The sequence below is a fragment of the Poecile atricapillus genome (assembly GCF_030490865.1).
Source record: "Poecile atricapillus isolate bPoeAtr1 chromosome 32 unlocalized genomic scaffold, bPoeAtr1.hap1 SUPER_32_unloc_7, whole genome shotgun sequence".
Lineage (NCBI taxonomy): Eukaryota > Metazoa > Chordata > Aves > Passeriformes > Paridae > Poecile > Poecile atricapillus.
The window spans coordinates 28145-52109 of record NW_026708987.1 but is presented as its reverse complement, the minus strand read 5'-3'; the positions used below and the strand labels follow the sequence as shown (position 1 = coordinate 52109).

The following is a 23965-nucleotide window of genomic DNA, read 5'->3' as shown; positions in this document are numbered from 1 at the left end:
AGAAAAAAATGGGAAAAAATGGGAAAAACGAGGGGAAAAATGTGGGAAAAGGGAAATTTAGGGAAAAACGAGCCTGAAATGGGGGAAAATGGGGGGGAAGAGGCAGAAATGGGTGGAAAAGGGGAAAAATTGGGAAAATCAGGGAGGAATGAGGGAAAAAATGGGGAAAATTGGGGAGGAAAGGGGTGGGAAGGGGAAAAATTGAGGGAAAATGAAGGAAAAATGGGAAAAATGAGGGAAAAATGGGAAGGAATGAGAAAAAAATGGGAAAAAATGGAGCAAAAGTGGGGAAAACGAGGCAAAAATGGGAAAAATCGGGAAAATGAGGGGAAAAATGGGAAGGAAGGAGGAAAGAATGGGAAAAATGAACCAAAAGTGGGGAAAATGAGGGAAAAATGGGGAAAATCGGGGAGGAAATGGGTGGGAAGGGGAAAAATTGAGGGAAAAATGGGAAAAATTAGGGAAAAATAGGAAGGAAGGAGGAAAAAAAGGAAAAATGAAGCAAAAGTGGGGAAAATGAGGCAAAAATGGGAGAAATCGGGGAAAATGAGAGGAAAAAAGGGAAGGAAGGAAACAAAAATGGGAAAAATGAACCAAAAGTGGGGAAAATGAGGGAAAAATGGGGAAAATTGGGGAGGAAAGGGGTGGGAAGGGGAAAAATCGAGGGGAAATGAGGGAAAAATGGGAAAAATGAGGGAAAATTGGGAAGGAATGAGAAAAAAATGGGGGAAAATGAAGCAAAAGTGGGGAAAATGAGGCAAAAATGGGAGAAATCGGGAAAATGAGAGGAAAAAAGGGAAGGAAGGAAACAAAAATGGGGAAAAATGAACCAAAAGTGGGGAAAATGAGGGAAAAATGGGAAAATTGGGGAGGGAAGGGGTGGGAAGGGGAAAAATCGAGGGAAAATGAAGGAAAAATGGGAAAAATGAGGGAAAATTGGGAAGGAATGAGAAAAAAATGGGGAAAAATGAAGCAAAAGTGGGGAAAACGAGGCAAAAATGGGAGAAATCGGGAAAATGAGAGGAGAAAAGGGAAGGAAGGAAACAAAAATGGGAAAAAATGAACCAAAAGTGGGGAAAATGAGGGAAAAATGGGGAAAATTGGGGAGGAAAGGGGTGGGAAGGGGAAAAATTGAGGGAAAAATGGGAAAAATTAGGGAAAAATAGGAAGGAAGGAGGAAAAAAGGGAAAAATTAGGGAAAATTAGGGAAAAATGGGAAAAGTGAGGGAAAAATAGGAAGAAAGGAGGAAAAAAAGGAAAAATGAAGCAAAAGTGGGGAAAACGATGCAAAAATGGGAGAAATCGGGAAAAGGAGAGGAAAAAAGGGAAGGAAGGAAACAAAAATGGGAAAAATGAACCAAAAGTGGGGAAAATGAGGGAAAAATGGGGAAAATCTGGAGGAAAAGGGAAAAATGGGATGGAAAGGGGGAAAAATGGGATGAAAATGGGGAAAATGGGGGAAAGCGAGGCCAAACTGGGCCAAACTGGGCCAAACTGGGCCAGAGCGGGGCGGGAGCGGCTGAGTCAGAGCGTCCCGGGATTAACGAGATCCGGGGAAACTGAGGCAGGAGCCGCCCCTCCCCCAGGCCGGGCGAGGCCACAAAAAGGAGGAGGAAGAGGAGGGGGGGGGGACAGAGGCGACAGCGGGGACCAGGATGGGACAGAGGTGAGGAAAAATGGGGGAAAAACGGGGGGAAATGGGAAAAAATGGGGGGAAATGGGGGAAAATGGGGAAAAAAAGGGGGAAACGGGAAAAAATGGGGAAAAATGGGTGGGAATGGGAAAAAATGGGGAAAAATGGGGAGAAATGGGGAAAAATGGGGGGAAATGGGGAAAAATGGGGAAAAATGGGGGAAAAATGGGGGAAAATGGGAAAAATGGGGGAAAATGGGGAAAAATGGGCGGAAATGGGGAAAAATGGGAAAAAATGGGGAAAAATGGGGGGAAATGGGGAAAAATGGGGGAAAAATGGGGATAAAATGGGGGGAAAATGGGGAGAAAATGGGGGAAAAATGGGGGAAAATGGGGAAAAAATGGGGGGAAATGGGGAAAAAAATGGGTGGGAATGGGAAAAAATGTGGAAAAATGGGGAGAAATGGGGAAAAATGGGGAAAAATGGGGGAAATGGGGGAAATGCGGAAAAAAGGGGAAAAATGGGGGATAAATGCGGGAAATGGAGAAAAAATGGGGAAAAATGGGGGGAAATGGGGAAAAAATGGGGAAAAATGGGGGGAAATGGAAAAAAATGGGGGGAAAAATGTGGATAAAATGGGGGGAAAATGGGGGGAAAATGGGGAAAAATGGGAAAAAATGGGGAAAAATGGGAAAAAATGGGGAAAAATGGGGGGAAATGGGAATAAATGGGGAAAAATGGGGGGAAATGGGGAAAAAAAGGGGATAAAATGGGGGGAAATGGAAAAAACTGGGGGGAAATGGGGAAAAATGGGGGAAAATGGGGAATGAATGTGGGGAAATTGGGAAAAATGGGGAATAAATGGGGAAAACTGGGGGGAAAATGGGGAAAATGGGAAAAAATGGGGGGAAATGGGAATAAATGGGGGGGAAAGGGGAAAACGGGGAAAAAATGGGGAAAATTGTGGGGAAATGGGAAAAAATGGGGGAAAATGGGGGAAATGGGAAAAATGGGGGAAAATGGGGGGAAAATTAGGGAAAAATGGGGGAAATGGGGAAAAATGGGGGGAAAAGGGGAAAACGGGGAAAAAATGGGGAAAATTGGGGGGAAATGGGAAAAAATGGGGGAAAATGGGGGGAAAATTGGGGAAAAATGGGGGAAATGGGGAAAAATGGGGAAAATGGGGAAAAATGGGGAAAAAATGGGGGAAATGGGGAAAAAAAGGAGGGAAAAGGGGGAAATGGGGGGAGGGGCAGTGGTGTCACCCGTGTCCCCTCCTGTGTCCCCTCCCGTGTCCCCTCAGGGCTGTGGAGCTGCTGCTGCTGCTGCTGCTGCTCTCAGGTACCTGGGGACACCTGGGGACACTTGGGGACACCTGGGGACACCTGGGGACACCTGGGGACACCTGGGGACACACCTGGGGACACTTGGGGACATTTGGGGACACCTGGGGGACACCTGGGGATACCTGGGGATACCTGGGGACATCTGGGGATACCTTGGGGACACCTGGGGACACCTGGGGATACCTGGGGTCACAGAGACGCACTCAGGGTGGCCCAGGTGACACTCGGGGTGGCATTGTCCCCATGGAGGTGCCACCCTTGTCCCCATGTCCCCATAAATGTTCCACACCTGTCCCCATAAAGGTGCCACAGCTGGTGGCATTGTCCCCATGGAGGTGCCACCCTTGTGACAATGGAGGTGCCACCCTTGTCCCCAAGGAGGTGACACACCCGGTGGCCCAGGGGACACTCCCAGTGGCACTGTCCTCATGGAGGTGCCACACCTGGTGGCATTGTCCCCATAAAGGTTCCACCCTTGTCCCCATGGAGGTGCCACACCTGGTGGCATTGTCCTCGTGAAAGTGCCACTCCTGTTGTCCCTGCGAGGTGCCACCCCTGTCCCCATAAATGTTCCACACCTGTCCCCATAGAGGTGCCACCCTTGTCCCCATGGAGATGCCACCACCCTTGTCCCCATAAAGGTGCCACACCTGGTGGCCCAGGGGACACTCCCAGTGGCGTTGTCCCCATGGAGGTGCCACCCTTGTCCCCAAGGAGGTGACACACCTGGTGGCATTGTCCCCATAAAGATGCCACCCTTGTCCCCATACAGGTGGCACCCCTGTCCCCATGGAGGTGCCACCCTTGTCCCCATGGAGGTGCCACACCCGGTGGCCCAGGGGACACTCCCAGTGGCACTGTCCTCATGGAGGTGCCACCCTTGTCCCCATGGAGGTGCCACCCTTGTCCCCATAAAGGTGCCACCACCCTTGTCCCCATGGAGGTGCCACACCCGGTGGCCCAGGGGACACTCCCAGTGGCGTTGTCCTCATGGAGGTGCCACCACTGTCCCCATGGAGGTGCCAGCACTGCTGTCCCCGTGTCCCCACGGAGGTGCCACCACTGCTGTCCCTGTGTCCCCACAGAGGTGCCACCACTGTCCCCATGGAGGTGCCACCCCTGTCCCCAAGGAGGTGACACACCTGGTGGCCCAGGGGACACTCCCAGTGGCGTTGTCCCCATGGAGGTGCCACCCTTGTCCCCATGGAGGTGCCACATCTGGTGGCATTGTCCCCATAAAGGTGCCACCCTTGTCCCCATAAAGGTGCCACACCCGGTGGCCCAGGGGACACTCCCAGTGGCACTGTCCCCACGGACGTGCCACCACTGCTGTCCCCGTGTCCCCATGGAGGTGCCACCACTGTCCCCATGGAGGTGACACACCTGGTGGCATTGTCCCCATGGAGGTGCCACCCCTGTCCCCATAAAGGTGACACACCTGGTGGCCCAGGGGACACTCCCAGTGGCGTTGTCCTCATGGAGGTGCCACCACTGTCCCCATGGAGGTGCCACCACACCTGTCCTCATGTCCCCATGGAGGTGCCACCCCTGTCCCCATAAAGGTGACACACCTGGTGGCCCAGGGGACACTCCCAGTGGCGTTGTCCTCATGGAGGTGCCACCACTGCTGTCCCCATGTCCCCATGGAGGTGCCACCACCGCTGTCCCCGTGTCCCCACGGAGGTGCCACCACTGTCCCCATGGAGGTGCCACCACCGCTGTCCCCATGTCCCCACGGAGGTGCCACCACTGTCCCCATGGAGGTGCCACCCTTGTCCCCATAAAGGTGCCACCCTTGTCCCCATGGAGGTGCCACCCTTGTCCCCATGGAGGTGACACACCCAGTGGCCCAGGGGACACTCCCAGTGGCGTTGTCCTCATGGAGGTGCCACCACCGCTGTCCCCATGGAGGTGCCACCACACCTGTCCTCATGTCCCCATGGAGGTGCCACCCTTGTCCCCAAGAGGTGCCACCACTGTCCCCATGGAGGTGCCACCACTGCTGTCCCCCTGTCCCCACGGAGGTGCCACCACTGTCCCCACGGAGGTGCCACCACCGCTGTCCCCGTGTCCCCACGGAGGTGCCACCACTGTCCCCATGAGGTGCCACCACCGCTGTCCCCGTGTCCCCACGGAGGTGCCACCCATGTCCCCAAGAGGTGCCACCACTGTCCCCATGGAGGTGCCACCACCGCTGTCCCCGTGTCCCCACGGAGGTGCCACCACTGTCCCCACGGAGGTGCCACCACCGCTGTCCCCATGTCCCCACGGAGGTGCCACCACCGCTGTCCCCGTGTCCCCACGGAGGTGCCACCACCGCTGTCCCCGTGTCCCCTCAGGTGCCACCGTGCCCGACTCTCCTCCGTGTCCCCCGGGCCAGCGGCCTCGCGGGGACGCCGCGGGTGTCACCTGCGTCCCCGAGGGTGACGAGGACAGGATCATCGGGGGGTACCCCTGTGTCCCCATGTCCCAACCCTGGCAGGTGCTGCTCTACGGCTCCCTGCGCTGCGGCGGCGTCCTGGTGCGGCCACAGTGGGTGCTGACCGCTGCCCACTGCAACCAGAGGTGACATTGGGGACATCCTGGGGGTGACAGGGACATGGGGACATCCTGGGGACATCCTGGGGGGTCAGGGGGACAGGGGTCAGGGGACATCCTGGGGGGTCAGGGGACATCCTGGGGTCAGGGGACATCCTGGGGTCAGGGGACATCCCTGCGCTGCGGCGGCGTCCTGGTGCGGCCACAGTGGGTGCTGACCGCTGCCCACTGCAACCAGAGGTGACACTGGGGACACCTTGGGGACATCCTGGGGACATCCTGGGGACACCTTGGGGACATCCTGGGGGTGACAGGGGTCAGGGGACATCCCTGGGGTCAGGGGACATCCTGGGGACATCCTGGTGCGGCCACAGTGGGTGCTGACCGCTGCCCACTGCAACCAGAGGTGACATTGGGGACATGGGGACACCTTGGGGACATGGGGACATCCTGGGGACACCTTGGGGACATCCTGGGGGTGACAGGGACATGGGGACATCCCTGGGGACAGGGGACATCCCTGGGGACAGGGGACATCCCTGCGCTGCGGCGGCGTCCTGGTGCGGCCACAGTGGGTGCTGACCGCTGCCCACTGCAACCAGAGGTGACATTGGGGACACCTTGGGGACATCCTGGGGGTGACAGGGACATGGGGACATCCTGGTGCGGCCGCAGTGGGTGCTGACCGCTGCCCACTGCAACCAGAGGTGACACTGGGGACATGGGGACACCTTGGGGACATCCTGGGGACATCCTGGGGGTGGGGGACAGTGGGGACACCCCTAGGGGACATCGTGTGACCCCTCCCCAACATCCCCAATGTCTCCACCCCTCCCCAATGTCCCCAAATCCCCCCAATGTCCCCAAATGTCCCCAATGTCCCCAATGTCCCCAATGTCCCCAAATCCCCCCAATGTCCCCAAATGTCCCCAAATCCCCTCAGCATCCCAAATGTCCCCAAATCCCCCCAATGTCCCCAATGTCCCCAAACCCCCCAATGTCCCCAATGTCCCAAATCCCCCCAATGTCCCCAACGTCCCCAAATCCTCCCAATGTCCCCAATGTCCCAAATGTCCCCAAATGTCCCCAATGTCCCCAATGTCCCCAATGTCCCCAATGTCCCCAAACCCCCCAATGTCCCAAATGTCCCCAAATGTCTCCAATGTCCCCAATGTCCCCAAAGCCCCCAAATCCGCTCAATGTCCCCAAACCCCCCAATGTCCCAAAGTCCCTCAGCATCTCCAATGTCCCCAATGTCCCCAAATGTCCCCAAAGCCCCCAATGTCCCCAACACCCCCGAACTGCTCAATGTCCCCAACTGTCCCCCGCTGTCCCCAAACCCCTCAATGTCCCCAAAGCCCCGAATGTCCCCAACTGTCCCCCGCTGTCCCCAGGGGTATCCGCGTCCGTCTGGGCGAGGATGACCTCCGTCGTCGCGAGGGGACGGAGCAGGAGCGGCGAGTGACGCTGGCCCTGTCCCACCCCCGCTTCAACCCGGCCACGCTGGACGCTGACCTGGCCCTGCTGAAACTGGACCGGCCGGCACAGATCGGCCGCAGCGTCCGGCCACTGGCCCTGCCCAGAGCCTGCGGCCGGCCCGGAGAGTCCTGCCTGCTGTCCGGCTGGGGGACGGTCACCACGCCACAGGGTGAGGGGAGAAATGGGGAAAGAAACAAAAAAAAATGGGGAAAATCGGCTGAGAAATGGGGAAAAAATGGGGAAGAAAGGGTTAAAAATGGGGAATAAATGGGGGAAGAAAGGGTTAAAAATGGGGAAAATCTGGGCAAAAAATTGGGGGAAAAATGGGGAAGAAAGGGTTAAAAGTGGGGGGAAATTGGGGGAAAAATTGGGAGAGAATTGGGGAAGAAAGGGTTAAAAATGGGGAAAAAATGAGGAAAAAATGCGGAAAAACGGGGGGGAAATGGGGAAGAAAGGGTTAAAAATGGGGAAAAATTTGGGGAAAAATTGGGGGAAAAATGAGGAAGAAAGGGTTAAAAATGGGGGAAAAATGGGGAAAAATTGGGGGGAAATTGGGGAAAAAATGGGGAAGAAAGGGTTAAAAATGGGGAAAAATGCGTTTAAAATGGGGAAGAAAGGGTTAAAAATGGGGAAAAATTGGGCAAAAAATTGGGGGAAAATGGGGAAGAAAGGGTTAAAAATGGGGGGATTTTGGGGGGAAAATTGGAGGGAAAATGGGGAAGAAAGGGTTAAAAAATGGGGAAAATTGGGGAAAAATTGGGGAAAAATTGGGGAAAAATTGGGGGGAAAATGGGGAAAAAATTGGGGAAGAAAGGGTTAAAAATGGGGAAAAAATGGGGAAAAATTAGGGGGAAAATGGGGAAAAAATTGGGGAAGAAAGGGTTAAAAATGGGGAAAAAATGAGGGAAAATGGGGGAAAAATGGGGAAAAATTTGGGATGAAAGGGTTAAAAATCGGGAAAAATTGGGCAAAAAATTGAGGGAAAATTGGGGAAAATGAGGAAAAAATTGGGCAAAAAATTGGGGGAAAAATTGGGGGAAAAATGAGGAAAAATTGGGCAAAAAATGGGGGGAAATGGGTAAAAATGGGGTGAAATTGGGGTGGGATTTGTCCGGTCACTGGCCCTGCCCCGAGCCTGCGGCCGGCCCGGAGAGTCCTGCCTGCTGTCCGGCTGGGGGACGGTCACCACGCCGCAGGGTGAGGGGAGAAATGGGGGGAAAAATGGGGAAAATGGGAAAAAACGGGAAAAAACAAAAAAAAAATGGGGAAAATCGGCTGAGAAATGGGGAAAAAATGGGGAAGAAAGGGTTAAAAAATGGGGAAAAAATGCGTTAAAAATGGGGAAGAAAGGGTTAAAAATGGGGAAAAAATGGGCAAAAAAATTGGGGAAAAATTGGGGAAGAAAGGGTTAAAAATGGAGGAAAATTGGGGAAAAAATGGGGAAGAAAGGGTTAAAAATGGGGAATAAATTGGGGAAGAAAGGGTTAAAAATGGGGAATAAATTGGGGAAGAAAGGGTTAAAAATGGGGAAATAATGGGGAAGAAAGGGTTAAAAATGGGGGGATTTTGGGGGGAAAATGGGGGGAAATTGGGGGAAAATTGGGGGAAAAATGGGGAAGAAAGGGTTAAAAATGGGGAAAAATTGGGGAAAAATTGGGGGAAAATTGGGGTAAAAATGGGGAAAAAATGGCTAAAAATGGGGAAAAATTGGGCAAAAAAATTGGGGGAAAATTGGGGAAGAAAGGGTTAAAAATGGAGGAAAATTGGGGTAAAATTGGGGTAAAAATGGGGAAAAAAGGGCTAAAAATGGGGAAAAATTGGGCAAAAAATTGGGGGAAAATTGGGGAAAATTAGGAAAAAATTGGGAAAAATTGGGCAAAAAATTGGGGAAAAATGAGGAAAAATTGGGGGGAAAAGGGGGGAAATGGGTAAAAATGGGGTGAAATTGGGCTGGGATTTGTCCGGCCACTGGCCCTGCCCCGAGGCTGCGGCCGGCCCGGAGAGTCCTGCCTGCTGTCCGGCTGGGGGACGGTCACCACGCCGCAGGGTGAGGGGAGAAATGGGGGGAAAAATGGGGAAAATGGGAAAAATTGGCGGAAAACAAAAAAAAAATGGGGAAAATCGGCTGAGAAATGGGGAAAAAATGGGGAAAAAATGGGGAAAAAATGGGGAAAAAATGGGGAAAAAATGGGGAAAAAATGGGGAAAAAATGGGGAGGAAAGGGTTAAAAATGGGAGGGTTTGGTGGGAAAAATTGGAGGGAAAATGGGGAAGAAAGGGTTAAAAGTGGGAGGAAATTGGGGGAAAAATTGGGAGAAAATTGGGGAAGAAAGGGTTAAAAATGGGGAAAAAATTGGGGAAAAATTGGGGAAAATTGGGGGAAAAATGGGCAAAAGATGGGGAAGAAAAGGTTAAAAATGGGGAAAAAATGGGGAAAAATTGGGGGGAAAATGGGGAAAAAACTGGGGAAGAAAGGGTTAAAAACGGGGAAAAAAATGGGGAGGAAAGGGTTAAAAATTGGGGAAAAAATGGGCAAAAAATGGGGATAAAAGGGTTAAAAATGGGGAAAAATTGGGGAAAAATTGGGAAAAAATTGGGGGGAAAATGGGGGGAAATGGGGAAAAATTGGAGGGAAAATGGGGAAGAAAGGGTTAAAAATGGGGAAAAAAATTGGGGAAAAATTGGGGGAAAATGAGGAAAAAATTGGGAAAATTTGGCCAAAAAATTGGGGGTTAAATTGGGGGGGAAATGGGAAAAAAATGGGGATAAAATGGGGGGAAATGGGTAAAAATGGGGTGAAATTGGGCTGGGATTTGGGCGGAATGGTCAAAAATTGAGGGAAAAATCCTGAGTAACCCCTGAGTAACCTCTGAGTAACCCATGAGTAACCTCTGAGTAGCGCCCAGAGCACCCCAGGGTGGTCCTGGGGGGTGTCCCCACCCCCCTGACCCTTCCCTGAGCCCTCCTGACCCCCCTTCAACCCGATAGTAACCCATGAGTAACCCATGAGTAACCTCTGAGTAGCGCCCAGAGCACCCCAGGGTGGTCCTGGGGGTGTCCCCATCCCCCTGACCCTTCCCTGACCCCTCCTGACCCCCTGCAATCCCTGAGTAACCTATGAGTAACCCATGAGTAACCTGTGAGTAACCTGTGAGTAACCTCTGAGTAACCCCTGAGTAACCTGTGAGTAACGGTGACCCCTCAGTGACGCTCCCGAGCCGCCTGATCTGCGCCTACGTGCAGCTGCTGTCGGACGCGGCGTGTCGCCGGGCGTACCCGCGGCGCATCACGCCCAGCATGTTCTGCGCCGGCGTCAGCAACCAGCGCATCGACTCGTGCCAGGTGAGACCCCGGAATCACCCAGGAAATGCCCCAAAATCACCCAAAATTCACCCAAAAAACTGTCCTGAAATTACCCAAAATTCACCCAGAAACTGCCCTAAAATTAACAAAAAAACTGTCCTGAAATTACCTAGAAACTGCCCCAAAATCACCCAAAATTCACCCAAAAAACTGTCCTGAAATTACCCAAAATTCACCCAGAAACTGCCCTGAAATTACCCAGAAAATGCCCCAAAATCACCCAAAAACTGCCCAAAAAACTGTCCTGGAATTACCCAGAAACTGCCCCAAAATCACCCAAAAACTGCCAAAAAAACTGTCCTGAAATCACCCAAAATTCACCCAGAAACTGCCCTGAAATTACCCAGAAACTGCCCAAAAAACTGTCCTGAAATTACCCATAAACTGCCCCGAAATCACCCAAAATTCACCCAGAAACTGCCCCAAAATCACCCAGAATTCACCCAGAAACTGCCCCAAAATCACCCAAAATTCACCCAGAAACTGCCCTGAAATTACCCAGAAAATGCCCCGAAATCACCCAAAATTCACCCAGAAACTGCCCTAAAATTACCCAAAAACTGCCCCAAAATCTGCCCAAAACCTGGCCAAAAACCTGTCCCGAAATCACCCAGAAAATGCCCCAAATTCACCCAAAAACTGCCCCAATTTCACCCAAAAATCTGTCCCAAAATCACCCAAAAACTGCCCCAAATTCACCCAAAAAACTGTCCTGGAATCACCCAGAAAATGCCCCAAATTCACCCAAAAACTGCCCCAAAATCACCCAAAAAACTGTCCTGGATTTACCCAAAAACTGCCCCAAAATCACCCAAAATCTGCCCAAAACCTGGCCAAAAACCTGTCCCGAAATCACCCAGAAAATGCCCCAAATTCACCCAAAAATCTGTCCTGGATTTACCCAAAATCTGCCCCAAATTCACCCAAAAAACTGTTCTGAAATTACCCAAAAACTGCCCCAATTTCACCCAAAAATCTGTCCTGGATTTACCCAAAAACTGCCCCAAATTCACCCAAAAACTGCCCAAAATCCACCCAAATCCACCACTTGTGACCCCGGAGTGACCTTTGACCCCTGAGTGACCCCTGAATGACCCTGAGTGACCTCAATGACCCCTGAGTGACCCCTGAGTGACCTTTGACCCCTGAGTGACCTCTGAGCGACCCTGAGTGACCCCAATGACCTCTGAGTGACCCTGAGTGACCCCTGAGTGACCCCCGGTTGACCTCTGACCCCGGAGTGACCCCTGAGTGACCTCAATGACCCCTGAATGACCCCTGAATGACCCCTGAATGACCTCTGAATGACCTCAATGACCCCTGAGTGACCCCTGAGTGACCCTGAGTGACCCCTGAGTGACCCCTGGTTGACCTTTGACCCCTGAGTGACCCAAGTGACCCCAATGACCCCTGAGTGACCCCTGGGTGACCCCTGAGTGACCTCAATGACCCCTGAGTGACCCCTGGGTGACCCCTGAGTGACCCCAATGACCCCTGAGTGACCCCTGAGTGACCTCAATGACCCCTGAGTGACCCCAATGACCCCTGAGTGACCCCAATGACCCCTGGGTGACCCCTGAGTGACCCCTGAGTGACCCCAATGACCCCTGAGTGACCTTTGACCCCTGAGTGACCCTGGGTGACCCCAATGACCCCTGAGTGACCCCTGAGTGACCTGAGTGACCCCCGGTTGACCTTTGACCCCCGAGTGACCCCTGTGTGTCCCCAGGGTGACTCCGGGGGTCCCCTGTCCTGCAATGGGACCCTGCAGGGCATCGTGTCCTGGGGGCTCCAGACCTGCGCCCTGCCCGGCCACCCCGGCGTCTACACCAGGGTCTGCAGCTTCACCTCCTGGATCCTGGACACCATGGACCGCAACTAGGGGACACCTCGGGGACATCGGGGACACCTTGGGGACATCAGGGACACCATGGGGACATCGTGGGGACATCGTGGAGACATCACAAAAACATCACAGGGACACCTCGGGGACATGGGGACAGCAGGAACATCAGAGGAACATCAGAGGAACATCAGAGGAACATCACAGGAACATCACAGGAACATTGGGGACACCTCGGGGACACCTTGGGGACATCGTGGGGACATCACAGGGTCACACCAGGGTCTGCAGCTTCACCTCCTAGATCCTGGACACCATGGACCGCAACTAGGGGACACCTCGGGGACATCGGGGACACCTCGGGGACACCTTGGGGACATCGGGGACACCATGGGGACATCGTGGAGACACCACAAAAACATCACAGGGACACCTCGGGGACGTGGGGACAGCAGGAACATCAGAGGAACATCAGAGGAACATCAGAGGAACATCACAGGAACATTGGGGACACCATGGGGACATCACAGGAACATCACAGGGACACCTCAGGGACATCACAGGGTCACACCAGGGTCTGCAGCTTCACCTCCTGGATCCTGGACACCATGGACCGCAACTAGGGGACACCTCGGGGACATCAGTGACACCTTGGGGACACCTTGGGGACATGGGGACACCATGGGAACATCATGGGGACATCATGGGGACATCATGGGGACATCGTGGAGACATCACAAGAACATCACAGGGACACCTCGGGGACATGGGGACATCAGGAACATCAGAGGAACATCACAGGAACATTGGGGACACCATGGGGACATCAGAGGAACATCACGGGAACATTGGGGACACCTCGGGGACACCTCGGGGACATCGGGGCACTTTGGGGACATCGTGGAGACACCACAAAAACATCACAGGGACACCTCGGGGACGTGGGGACATCAGGAACATCAGAGGAACATCACAGGAACATTGGGGACATCACAGGAACATCACAGGAACATCACGGGAACATTGGGGACACCTCGGGGACACCTTGGGGACATCACAGGGACATCATGGGGACATCACAGAGTCACACCAGGGTCTGCAGCTTCACCTCCTGGATCCTGGACACCATGGACCGCAACTAGGGGACACCTCGGGGACATCGGGGACACCTTGGGGACATGGGGACATCATGGGGACATCGTGGGGACATCGTGGAGACACCACAAAAACATCACAGGGACACCTCGGGGACATGGGGACAGCAGGAACATCAGAGGAACATCAGAGGAACATGGGGACACCTCGGGGACACCTTGGGGACATGGGGACACCTTGGGGACACCATGGGGACATCACAAGAACATCACAGGGACACCTCGGGGACATGGGGACAGCAGGAACATCAGACGAACATCAGAGGAACATCACAGGAACATCACAGGAACATCACAGGAACATGGGGACACCTCGGGGACACCTTGGGGACATGGGGACACCTTGGGGACATCGTGGAGACATCACAAAAACATCACAGGGACACCTCGGGGATGTGGGGACATCAGGAACATCAGAGGAACATCTCAGGAACATCAGAGGAACATTGGGGGCACCTTGGGGACATCACAGGAACATCACAGGAACATTGGGGACACCTCGAGGACACCTCGAGGACACCTTGGGGACACCTCAGGGACATGGGGACACCTTGGGGACATCACAGGAACATCACAGGAGCACCTTGGGGACATGGGGACATCATGGGGACATCACAGGAACATCACAAGAACATCACAGGGACACGGGAACACCTTGGGAACACCATGGGGACACCATGGGGACACCTTGGGGACGCCCCACGGGGTGGGACAAGGGACACGGTGATGGATGCCAGGGCCACCACGGCCACCTTGGTGCCACCACGGCCACCTCGGTGCCACCAGGGCCACCTCGGGGACGTGGATTTGGGGTCAGAACCAATAAATTTGGAGCAAACGTGACCTCGGGTCCATCCCTGGTGGCCCCAACCCCCCCCAGATGTCTCCTGGTGGCCCCAACCCCCCCCAGATGTCTCCTGGTGGCCCCTCCCCCATTCCTGGAGATGATTTTGGGGCGTTTTCCCAGAATTTCGTTTATTGAGGCACCGGCGGAGCGGGGGAGGGGAGCTGGGAGGGTTTGGCCACGCCCACCCGGGAGGAGAAGACAACGGAGGAGGGAAGGTCCAAGGGGGGGAGGGGAAGGGGAGCGGGGTCAAGCGAAGGTCAACCAGGAGGAACCCAAAGCCACCCAAAACCAACCCAAAACCAACCCAAAACCAACCCCAGGTCCACCAAGACCACCCAAGGTCCACAAAAACCACCCAAAACCAACCCAAGGTCCACCAAAACCACCCAAGGTCAACCAAACCCAACCCAAGGTCCACCAAAACCAACCCAAGGTCAACCAAACCCAACCCAAGGTCCACCAAAACCAACCCAAGGTCCACCAACCCAAGTCAAGGTCCACCAAGACCACCCAAGGTCAACCAAGACCACCCAAGGTCAACCAAGACCAACTCGAGGTCAACCAAAACCACCCAAGGTCCACCAAACCCAACCCAAACCCACCCAAGGTCCACCAAACCCACCCAAAACCAACCCAAGGTCAACCAAACCAAGTCAAGGTCCACCAAGACCAACCCAAGACCAACCCCAGGTCCACCAAACCCAACCCAAAGTCAACCAAAACCAACTCAAGGTCCACCAAGACAAACCCAAGGTCCACCAAAACCAACTCAAGGTCAACTAAAACCACCCAAGGTCCACCAAGACCACCCAAGGTCCATCAAAAACACCCAAGGTCCACCAAACCAAGTCAAGGTCAACCAAGACCACCCAAAGTCAACCAAAACCAACTGAAGGTCCACCAAGACCAACTGAAGGTCCACCAAACCCACCCAAAACCAACCCAAAACCAACCCAAGGTCAACCAAACCCACCCAAACCCACCCAAGGTCCACCAAAACCAACTCAAGGTCAACCAATGGTCAATGAAGTCCAAACCAACCCAACGGTCATCTCCAGACCATCCATGGTCATCTCCAGATCATCCAAGATCATCTCCAGACCATCCAAGGTGATCTCCAGACCACCCATGGTCACCTCAACACCAACCCAAGGTCATCTCCAACCACCTGTGGTCACCTCCAGACCATCCATGGTCATTTCCAGACCATCCGAGATCATCTCCAGACCATTCATGGTCACCTCAACACCATCTCAAGGTCACCAAGGTCATCTCCAACCACCCAAGGTCATCTCCAGACCACCCATGGTCACCTCAAGACCATCCCAAGGTCACCAAGGTCATCTTCAAACCACCTGTGGTCATCTCCAGACCATCCATGGTCATCTCCAACCACCCATGGTCACCTCCAGACCACCCATGGTCATCTCCAGACCATCCATGGTCACCTCAACACCAACCCAAGGTCATCTCCAACCACCTGTGGTCATCTCCAGACCATCCATGGTCACCTCCATCCACCCATTGCCATCTCCAGACCATCTCAAGGTCACCAAGGTCATCTCCAACCACCCAAGGTCATCTCCAGACCACCCATGGTCACCTCCAGACCATCCATGGTCATCTCCAGACCACCCAAGGTCACCTCCAGGCCATCCATGGTCACCACCAGACCACCCATGGTCATCTCCAGACCACCCCAAGGTCATCAAGGTCATCTCCAGACCATCCATGGTCATCTCCAGACCACCCATGGTCATCTCCAAACCATCCATGGTCACCTCAACACCAACCCAAGGTCATCTCCAGACCATCTCAAGGTCACCAAGGTCATCTCCAACCACCCAAGGTCACCTCCAAACCATCCATGGTCACCTCAACACCAACCCAAGGTCACCAAGGTCATCTCCAACCACCCAAGGTCACCTCAAGACCAGCCATGGTCACCAAGGTCATCTCCAACCACCCATGGTCATCTCCAGACCACCCATGGTCATCTCCAACCACCCATGGTCACCTCCAGACCATCCCAAGGTCACCAAGGTCATCTCCAACCACCCAATGGTCATCTCCAGACCACCCATGGTCATCTCAACACCAACCCAAGGTCATCTCCAACCACCTGTGGTCATCTCCAGACCACCCATGGTCATCTCCAACCACCCATGGTCACCTCAAGACCACCCATGGTCATCTCCAGACCACCCATGGTCATCTCCAACCACCCATGGTCACCTCAACACCAACCCAAGGTCATCTCCAACCACCTGTGGTCATCTCCAGACCATCCATGGTCATCTCCAACCACCCATGGTCATCTCCAGACCATCCATGGTCATCTCCAGACCATCCATGGTCATCTCCAGACCACCCATGGTCACCTCAACACCAACCCAAGGTCACCAAGGTCATCTCCAACCACCCAAGGTCATCTCCAACCACCCATGGTCATCTCCAACCACCTGTGGTCATCTCCAACCACCCATGGTCATCTCCAGACCACCCATGGTCACCAATCCCAACCCCCACCCCCCCAACCCCCACCCGAGGTCACCCCAAGCTCCCTCCCCTCCCCCACCCCCACCCATCCCCTCCCCCCCCCCAGCTCCCAGCAGCCCCCGCGGGTGGGGGAGGGGCGGGGTCAGGCGGGGGCGGGGCCGGGGGGCGGGGCCGGCCGGTGCCACGGGGTTTCCTTGAAGACGAACCAGGAGCCGCCGGCCCAGAGCAGGAGGTTGAGGAAGCCGAAGGCCTGGAAAGATCCGGAAACCGGAGAGCCGTGCCTCAGTTTACCCGCCCTCCGAACCCCCCCCATCCCCCAGCCCTGCCTCAGTTTACCCGCCCTCCGAACCCCCCAGCCCTGCCTCAGTTTCCCCTCTTTAATTTCTCCTCTTCCCCATCCCTGCCTCAGTTTCCCCACTGGATTTTCCCATCTTTCCCAGCCGTGCCTCAGTTTCCCCACTGAATTTCTCCTCTTCCCCAGCCGTGCCTCAGTTTACCCCTGTTGGCTTTGGAGCCTCCCCCAGCCCTGCCTCAGTTTACCCGCCCCAAACCTCCCCTCTCCCAGCCGTGCCTCAGTTTACCCACCCCAAACCTCCCCTCTCCCAGCCGTGCCTCAGTTTCCCCTCTGGATTTTGACACTTCCCCACCCCTGCCTCAGTTTCCCCACTGGATTTTCCCATCTTTCCCAGCTGTGCCTCAGTTTCCCCATTAGATTTTCCCACCTCTCCCAGCCGTGCCTCAGTTTCCCCAGTGATTCTTCCATCTCTCCCAATCCCTGCCTCAGTTTCCCCTCTGGATTTCGACACTTCCCCATCCGTGCCTCAGTTTCCCCTCTTTAATTTCTCCTTTTCCCCCATCCCTGCCTCAGTTTCCCCATTGCATTTCCTTTTCTTCTCCAGCCGTGCCTCAGTTTCCCCACTGAATTTCTCCTTTCCCCCATCCCTGCCTCAGTTTCCCCTCTTTAATTTCTTCCTTTCCCCAGCCCTGCCTCAGTTTCCCCATTGCATTTCCTTTTCTTCTCCAGCCGTGCCTCAGTTTCCCCACTGAATTTCTCCTTTCCCCCAGCCCTGCCTCAGTTTACCCCTGTTGGCTTTGGAGCCTCCCCCAGCCCTGCCTCAGTTTACCCACCCCAAACCTCCTCTCCCCCAGCCGTGCCTCAGTTTACCCACCCCAAACCCCCCATCCCCCAGCCCTGCCTCAGTTTCCCCTCTTTAATTTCTCCTTTTCCCCAGCCCTGCCTCAGTTTACCCGCCCTCCGAACCCCCCAGCCCTGCCTCAGTTTACCCGCCCCAAACCTCCTCTCTCCCAGCCCTGCCTCAGTTTACCCGCCCTCCAAACCCCCCCCATCCCCCAGCCCTGCCTCAGTTTACCTGCCCCAAACCTCCTCTCTCCCAGCCCTGCCTCAGTTTACCCGCCCTCCAAACCCCCCCCATCCCCCAGCCCTGCCTCAGTTTACCCAGTGATTCTTCCATCTCTCCCAGCCCTGCCTCAGTTTACCCGCCCTCCAAACCCCCCATCCCTGCCTCAGTTTACCCACCCCACAAACCCCCCATCCCCCAGCCCTGCCTCAGTTTCCCCTCTTTAATTTCCCCCTTTCCCAGCCCTGCCTCAGTTTCCCCACTGGATTTTCCCATCTTTCCCAACTGTGCCTCAGTTTCTCCATTGAATTTCTCCTCTTCCCCACCTGTGCCTCAGTTTCCCCACTGAATTTCTCCTTTCCCCCAGCCCTGCCTCAGTTTACCCGCCCCAAACCTCCTCTCTCCCAGCCCTGCCTCAGTTTACCCGCCCTCCAAACCCCCCCCATCCCCCAGCCCTGCCTCAGTTTCCCCTCCGGATTTCGACACTTTCCCAGCCCTGCCTCAGTTTCCCCTCTTTAATTTCTCCTCTTCCCCAGCCCTGCCTCAGTTTCCCCATTGCATTTCCTTTTCTTCTCCAGACGTGCCTCAGTTTACCCGCCCTCCGAACCCCCCATCCCCCAGCCCTGCCTCAGTTTACCCGCCCTCCAAACCCCCCATCCCCCAGCCCTGCCTCAGTTTCCCCTCTGGATTTTCCCATCTTTCCCAGCCGTGCCTCAGTTTACCCCTGTTGGCTTTGGAGCCTCCCCCAGCCGTGCCTCAGTTTACCCGCCCTCCGAACCCCCCATCCCCCAGCCCTGCCTCAGTTTACCCGCCCTCCAAACCCCCCATCCCCCAGCCCTGCCTCAGTTTCCCCTCTGGATTTTCCCATCTTTCCCAGCCGTGCCTCAGTTTACCCCTGTTGGCTTTGGAACCTCCCCCAGCCCTGCCTCAGTTTACCCGCCCCAAACCTCCTCTCTCCCAGCCGTGCCTCAGTTTACCCGCCCTCCGAACCCCCCATCCCCCAGCCCTGCCTCAGTTTCCCCTCTTTAATTTCTCCTCTTCCCCAGCCCTGCCTCAGTTTCCCCATTGCATTTCCTTTTCTTCTCCAGCCGTGCCTCAGTTTACCCGCCCCAAACCCCCCATCCCCCAGCCCTGCCTCAGTTTCCCCTCTTTAATTTCTCCTCTTCCCCATCCCTGCCTCAGTTTCCCTGTTTGATTTCTACCCTCACCCAGCCGTGCCTCAGTTTCCCCATTGAATTTCTCCTTCTTTCCCAGCCGTGCCTCAGTTTACCCACCCCAAACCCCCCTCCCCCAGTCGTGCCTCAGTTTCCCTGTTCAAAACCCCCCCTCCCCCGGCCGTGCCTCAGTTTCCCCGCTCACCACCGAGGCCCCCTGCCGTGCCTCAGTTTCCCCACCCCAAACCCCCCCACCCCTGGCCGTGCCTCAGTTTCCCCACCCCAAACCCCCCCTCCCCGGCCGTGCCTCAGTTTCCCCATTGAATTTCCCACTCAACCCCCCCTCCCCCAGCCCTGCCTCAGTTTCCCCACTGATTTCCCCACCCAAACCCCCCCTCCCCGGCCGTGCCTCAGTTTCCCCACCCAAACCCCCCCTCCCCGGCTGTGCCTCAGTTTCCCCGCTCAAACCCCCCCCCTCCCCCAGCTGTGCCTCAGTTTCCCCATTGGATTTTCCCCCCCTCCCCGGCCGTGCCTCAGTTTCCCCGCTCACCACCGAGGCCCCCAGCCCCCCCATGGGGGTGGGGCCCGAGGGGTCGCAGGTGACGCGGGGGGGGTCGCAGTGGGGGAGGGGCGCGGTGGCCGAGGCCCGGACGTGCCCCAGGGCCTGGGCCCAGGCTGAGGAGGCCACGAGCCACAGGGCGGCCACCAGGACCGAGACCAGCAGGTCCTGCCAGGGGAAAAGAGAGAAAAAACAATTCATTAAAAAACAGAAAAAAAAATTAATTAAGTTTTAATTAATTGGGATTTTTTTAAAATTAAATTTGAATTAAATTTGGATTTTTTTAAAATTAAATTTGAATTAATTTGGATTTTTTTTTAATTAAATTTGAATTAATTTGGATTTTTTTTAAATTAAATTTGAATTAATTGGGATATTTTTAAAATTAAACTTGAATTAATTTTTTAATAATAAAAAAAAAGCCATAAATAAAATAAAATACATTAAATTTGAATTAATTTGGATTTTTTTAAATTAGATTTTAATTAATCTGGAAATTTTTTTAATTAAAAAAACGTCAAAAATTGGATTTTTTAATAATAAAAAAGACCATAAAGAAAATAAAATTAAATTAATTAATTAAATTTTAATTAATTTGGAATTTTTTTCAATTAAAAAATGTCAAATTTTCAATTAAAAAAGTCAAAAATTCGATTTTTTAATAATAAAGAAAAGCTACAAATAAAATAAAACTGATTAAATTTGAATTAATTTGGATTTTTTAATTAAGTTTGAATTAATTTGGATTTTTTAAAATTAAATTCAAATTAATTTGGGTTTTTTTAAAATTAAATTTGAATTAATTTGGATTTTTTTTTTAATTAAATTTGAATTAATTGGGATTTTTTTAAAATTAAATCTGAATTAATTTGAATTTTTTTTTAAATTAAATTCGAATTAATTTGGATTTTTATTTAATTAAAAAATGTCAAAAATTGGTTTTTTTAATAATAAAAAAAATTAATAATAAAAAAAACCATAAAGAAAATAAAATTTAATTAATTAATAAAATTTGAATTAATTTGGATTTTTTTTAAATTAAATTAGAATTAATTTGTTTTTTTTTTAATCAAACTTGAATTAATTTAATTTTTTTTTAATTAAAAAATGTCCAAAATTGGTTTTTTCAATAATAAAGAAAAGCCATAAATAAAATTGATTAGATTTTAATTAATTTGGATTTTTTTAAAATTAAATTTGAATTAATTTGGATTTTTTTAAAATTAAATTCGAATTAATTCGGATTTTTTTTTAAATTAAAAAACGTCAAAAATTTGATTTCTTAATAATAAAAAAAACCATAAACAAAATAAAATAAAATAAAATAATTAAATTTGAATTAATTTGGATTTTTTTAAATTAAAAAAGTCAAAAATTGGATTTTTTAATAATAAAAAAAAGCTACAAATAAAATAAAATTAATTAAATTTTAATTAATTTGGATTTTTTTTAATTAAATTTGAATTAATTTGGACTTTTTTAAAATTAAATTTGAATTAACTTGGATTTTTTTAAAATTAAACTTGAATTAATTCCAATTTTTTTAAATTAAAAAATGTCAAAAAATTGGATTTTTTAATAACAAAGAAAAGCAATAAATAAAATTGATTAAATTCGAATTAATTTGGATTTTTTTTTACTAAAAAATGCCAGAAATTAAAATTTTTTAAATAATAAAACACGGTGAAAAACGGAAAAGAAAATTGCTCAAATCGAGATAAATTCAGATTTTTTTAAATTAAAAATTTCATAAATTGAGAGATTTTTGATAACACAAGACAATAAACAAAATTATTTAAATTTAATTCTAATAAAAAAAAAATAAATAAAATTATTTAAATTTAAGTAAATTTAGGGTCCTGGAAGGGGAAAGGAAACAAAAAATTAATGAAAAAAAGAGAAAAAAAATTGATTAAATTTAAGTTAATTTGGTTTTTTCTTAATTAAAAAATGCCAAAAATTGAGTGTTTTCAATAAAGAAAAATAATAAGCTACTTAAATTTAATTTTAATGAAGAAAAATAATAAATAAAATTATTTAAATTTAAGTAAATTTAGGGTCCTGGAAGGGAAAAGGAAAGAAAAATTAATGAAAAAAAAAGAAAAAATGGTTGAATTTTAATTACTTTAGGTTTTTTTAATTAAAAAAACACATAAATTAAGTTCTTTTAATAAGAAAATATAACAAAGGCAAAAATGATTAAATTTAAATTAATTTGTTTTTTTTAATTAAAAAAAAATTCGTAAATTGAGAGTTTTTTAATAAGAAAAAGTAATGAAAAAAATGAGAAATTTCAGGTTAAAAAGGGAAATTTTGGGGCTAAAAAGGGAAATTTTGGGCTAAAAAAGGAAATTTTGGGGCTAAAAAGGGAAATTTTGGGATGAAAATACAAAATTTTGGGGTAAAAAACGGGAATTTTGGGGTAAAAAATGGGAATTTTGGGGGCGGGACTTACCTGGGGTCCTTCAAAGGCAGCAGAGGGAGAAAAGGAACGGAAAGGGTTAAACCCCTCCCCCTGAAATTCCATCGGGAATCCCAAAAATTCCAGCCCAGAACACCCCAAAATCCAACCTGAGCACACCTGGGGACACCTGGGGACATCTGGGGACACCTGGACACACCTGGGGACACCTGGGGACACCTGGACACACCTGGGGACACCTGGGGACATCTGAGAACATCTGGGGACACCTGGAGAAGCTCTCAGACCCCACCTGGACACACCTGAGGACACCTGGGGACACCTGGAGACACCTGAGGACATCTGGGGACACCTGGACACACCTGGACAGGTAAATCCCACCCCATCCCACCTGTCCAAGCTCTCAGATGTCACCTGGACACACCTGGGGACATCTGGGGACACCTGAAATACACCTGGACACACCTGAGCACACCTGGACACACCTGGGGACACCTGACCAAGCCATCAGATCCCACCTGGACACACCTGGATGCACCTGGACAAGCTCTCAGACCCCACCTGGACACACCTGAGCACACCTGGACACACCTGGAGACACCTGACCAAGCCATCAGACCCCACCTGGACACACCTGGACACACCTGGGGACACCTGGGGACACCTGACCAAGCTCTCAGACCCCACCTGGACACACCTGAGCACACCTGGACACACCTGGGGACACCTGGACACACCTGGACACACCTGACCACACCTGTCCAAGCCCTCAGATCCCACCTGGACACACCTGGAGACACCTGAGCACACCTGGGGACACCTGAACACACCTGGGAACACCTGGGAACACCTGGAGACACCTGAACACACCTGTCCAAGCTCTCAGACCCCACCTAAGCACACCTGGACACACCTGGACAGGTAAATCCCACCGGTCCAAGCCCTCAAATCCCACCTGAGTACACCTGGACACACCTGGGGACACCTGGACACACCTGGGAATACCTGAACAGGTAAATCCCACCTGTCCAAGCCCTCAGACCCCACCTGGACACACTTGGGGACACCTGGACACAGCTGGACAGGTAAATCCCACCTGGAGACACCTGAACACACCTGTCCAAGCCCCTCAGATCCCAACTGGACACACCTGGACACACCTGGACACACCTGGACAAGCTCTCAGACCCCACCTGGACACACCTGGACACACCTGGGGATACCTGGGGACACCTGAACACACCTGGACACACCTGGACACACCTGGACAGGTAAGCCCCACCCCAGCATCACTCACCAGGCTGGGCAGGCGTGACCCCGCACACCTGTACAGGTGCAGGTAGCCCAGGTAACCCCCCAGGGCCACCAGGCTGTAGAGAAAAGGTGACAAATCCCACCTGGACACACCTGGGGACACCTGAGCACACCTGGACACACCTGAGCACACCTGGACAAGCAAATCCCACCCCATCCCACCTGTCCAAGCTCTCAGATGTCACCTGGACACACCTGAGCACACCTGGACACACCTGGGGACACCTGGGGACACCTGACCAAGCTCTCAGACCTCACCTGGACACACCTGGACACACCTGGACAGGTAAACCCCACCCCAGCATCACTCACCAGGCTGGGCAGGCGTGACCCCGCACACCTGTACAGGTGCAGGTAGCCCAGGTAACCCCCCAGGGCCAGCAGGCTGTAGAGAAAAGGTGACAAATCCCACCTGGACACACCTGGGGACACCTGAGCACACCTGGACACACCTGGG

The 23965-nt window shown here is 51.7% G+C and overlaps 2 protein-coding genes and 1 long non-coding RNA gene across 3 annotated transcripts; 1 reads left to right on the top strand and 2 right to left on the bottom strand.

Moving 5' to 3' along the window:
* Positions 1 to 1466: 1466 nt before the first annotated feature.
* On the top strand, positions 1467 to 12445 carry LOC131574030 (kallikrein-14-like). The gene is made up of 7 exons (XM_058828406.1): positions 1467 to 1666; positions 2937 to 2974; positions 5319 to 5544; positions 6912 to 7165; positions 10201 to 10337; positions 12088 to 12258; positions 12427 to 12445. The coding sequence occupies exons 1-6, from the start codon at positions 1656 to 1658 to the stop codon at positions 12238 to 12240; spliced, it is 819 nt and encodes a 272-aa protein (XP_058684389.1). The 5' UTR covers positions 1467 to 1655; the 3' UTR covers positions 12241 to 12258; positions 12427 to 12445.
* Positions 11416 to 11848, bottom strand: LOC131574031 (uncharacterized). The gene is made up of 3 exons (XR_009276345.1): positions 11767 to 11848; positions 11668 to 11730; positions 11416 to 11585 (listed from the first exon to the last, which is right to left on the bottom strand). It is a non-coding gene; the product is annotated as an uncharacterized LOC131574031 (long non-coding RNA).
* A 4390-nt stretch (positions 12446 to 16835) lies between the features above and the next one.
* On the bottom strand, positions 16836 to 19982 carry LOC131574028 (synaptophysin-like protein 2). Its single transcript, XM_058828404.1, has 2 exons — positions 19764 to 19982; positions 16836 to 16951 (listed from the first exon to the last, which is right to left on the bottom strand). Exons 1-2 carry the CDS (start codon positions 19971 to 19973, stop codon positions 16844 to 16846), a joined length of 318 nt encoding a protein of 105 aa, XP_058684387.1. The 5' UTR covers positions 19974 to 19982; the 3' UTR covers positions 16836 to 16843.
* Positions 19983 to 23965: the final 3983 nt, after the last annotated feature.

What these genes read in the sequence shown, in the direction of transcription:
- LOC131574030 (XM_058828406.1), top strand. An exon ending in GACGGTCACCACGCCACAGG is followed by an intron (nt 7,166 to 10,200) that starts GTGAGGGGAGAA and finishes GTGACCCCTCAG; the next exon opens with TGACGCTCCCGAGCCGCCTG. An exon ending in AGCGCATCGACTCGTGCCAG is followed by an intron (nt 10,338 to 12,087) that starts GTGAGACCCCGG and finishes GTGTGTCCCCAG; the next exon opens with GGTGACTCCGGGGGTCCCCT.
- LOC131574028 (XM_058828404.1), bottom strand. Translation starts at nt 19,973, where the DNA reads ATGAATTGTTTTTTCTCTCTTTTCCCCTGGCAGGACCTGCTGGTCTCG. An exon ending in GGGGGCTGGGGGCCTCGGTG is followed by an intron (nt 16,952 to 19,763) that starts GTGAGCGGGGAA and finishes GGATCTTTCCAG; the next exon opens with GCCTTCGGCTTCCTCAACCT.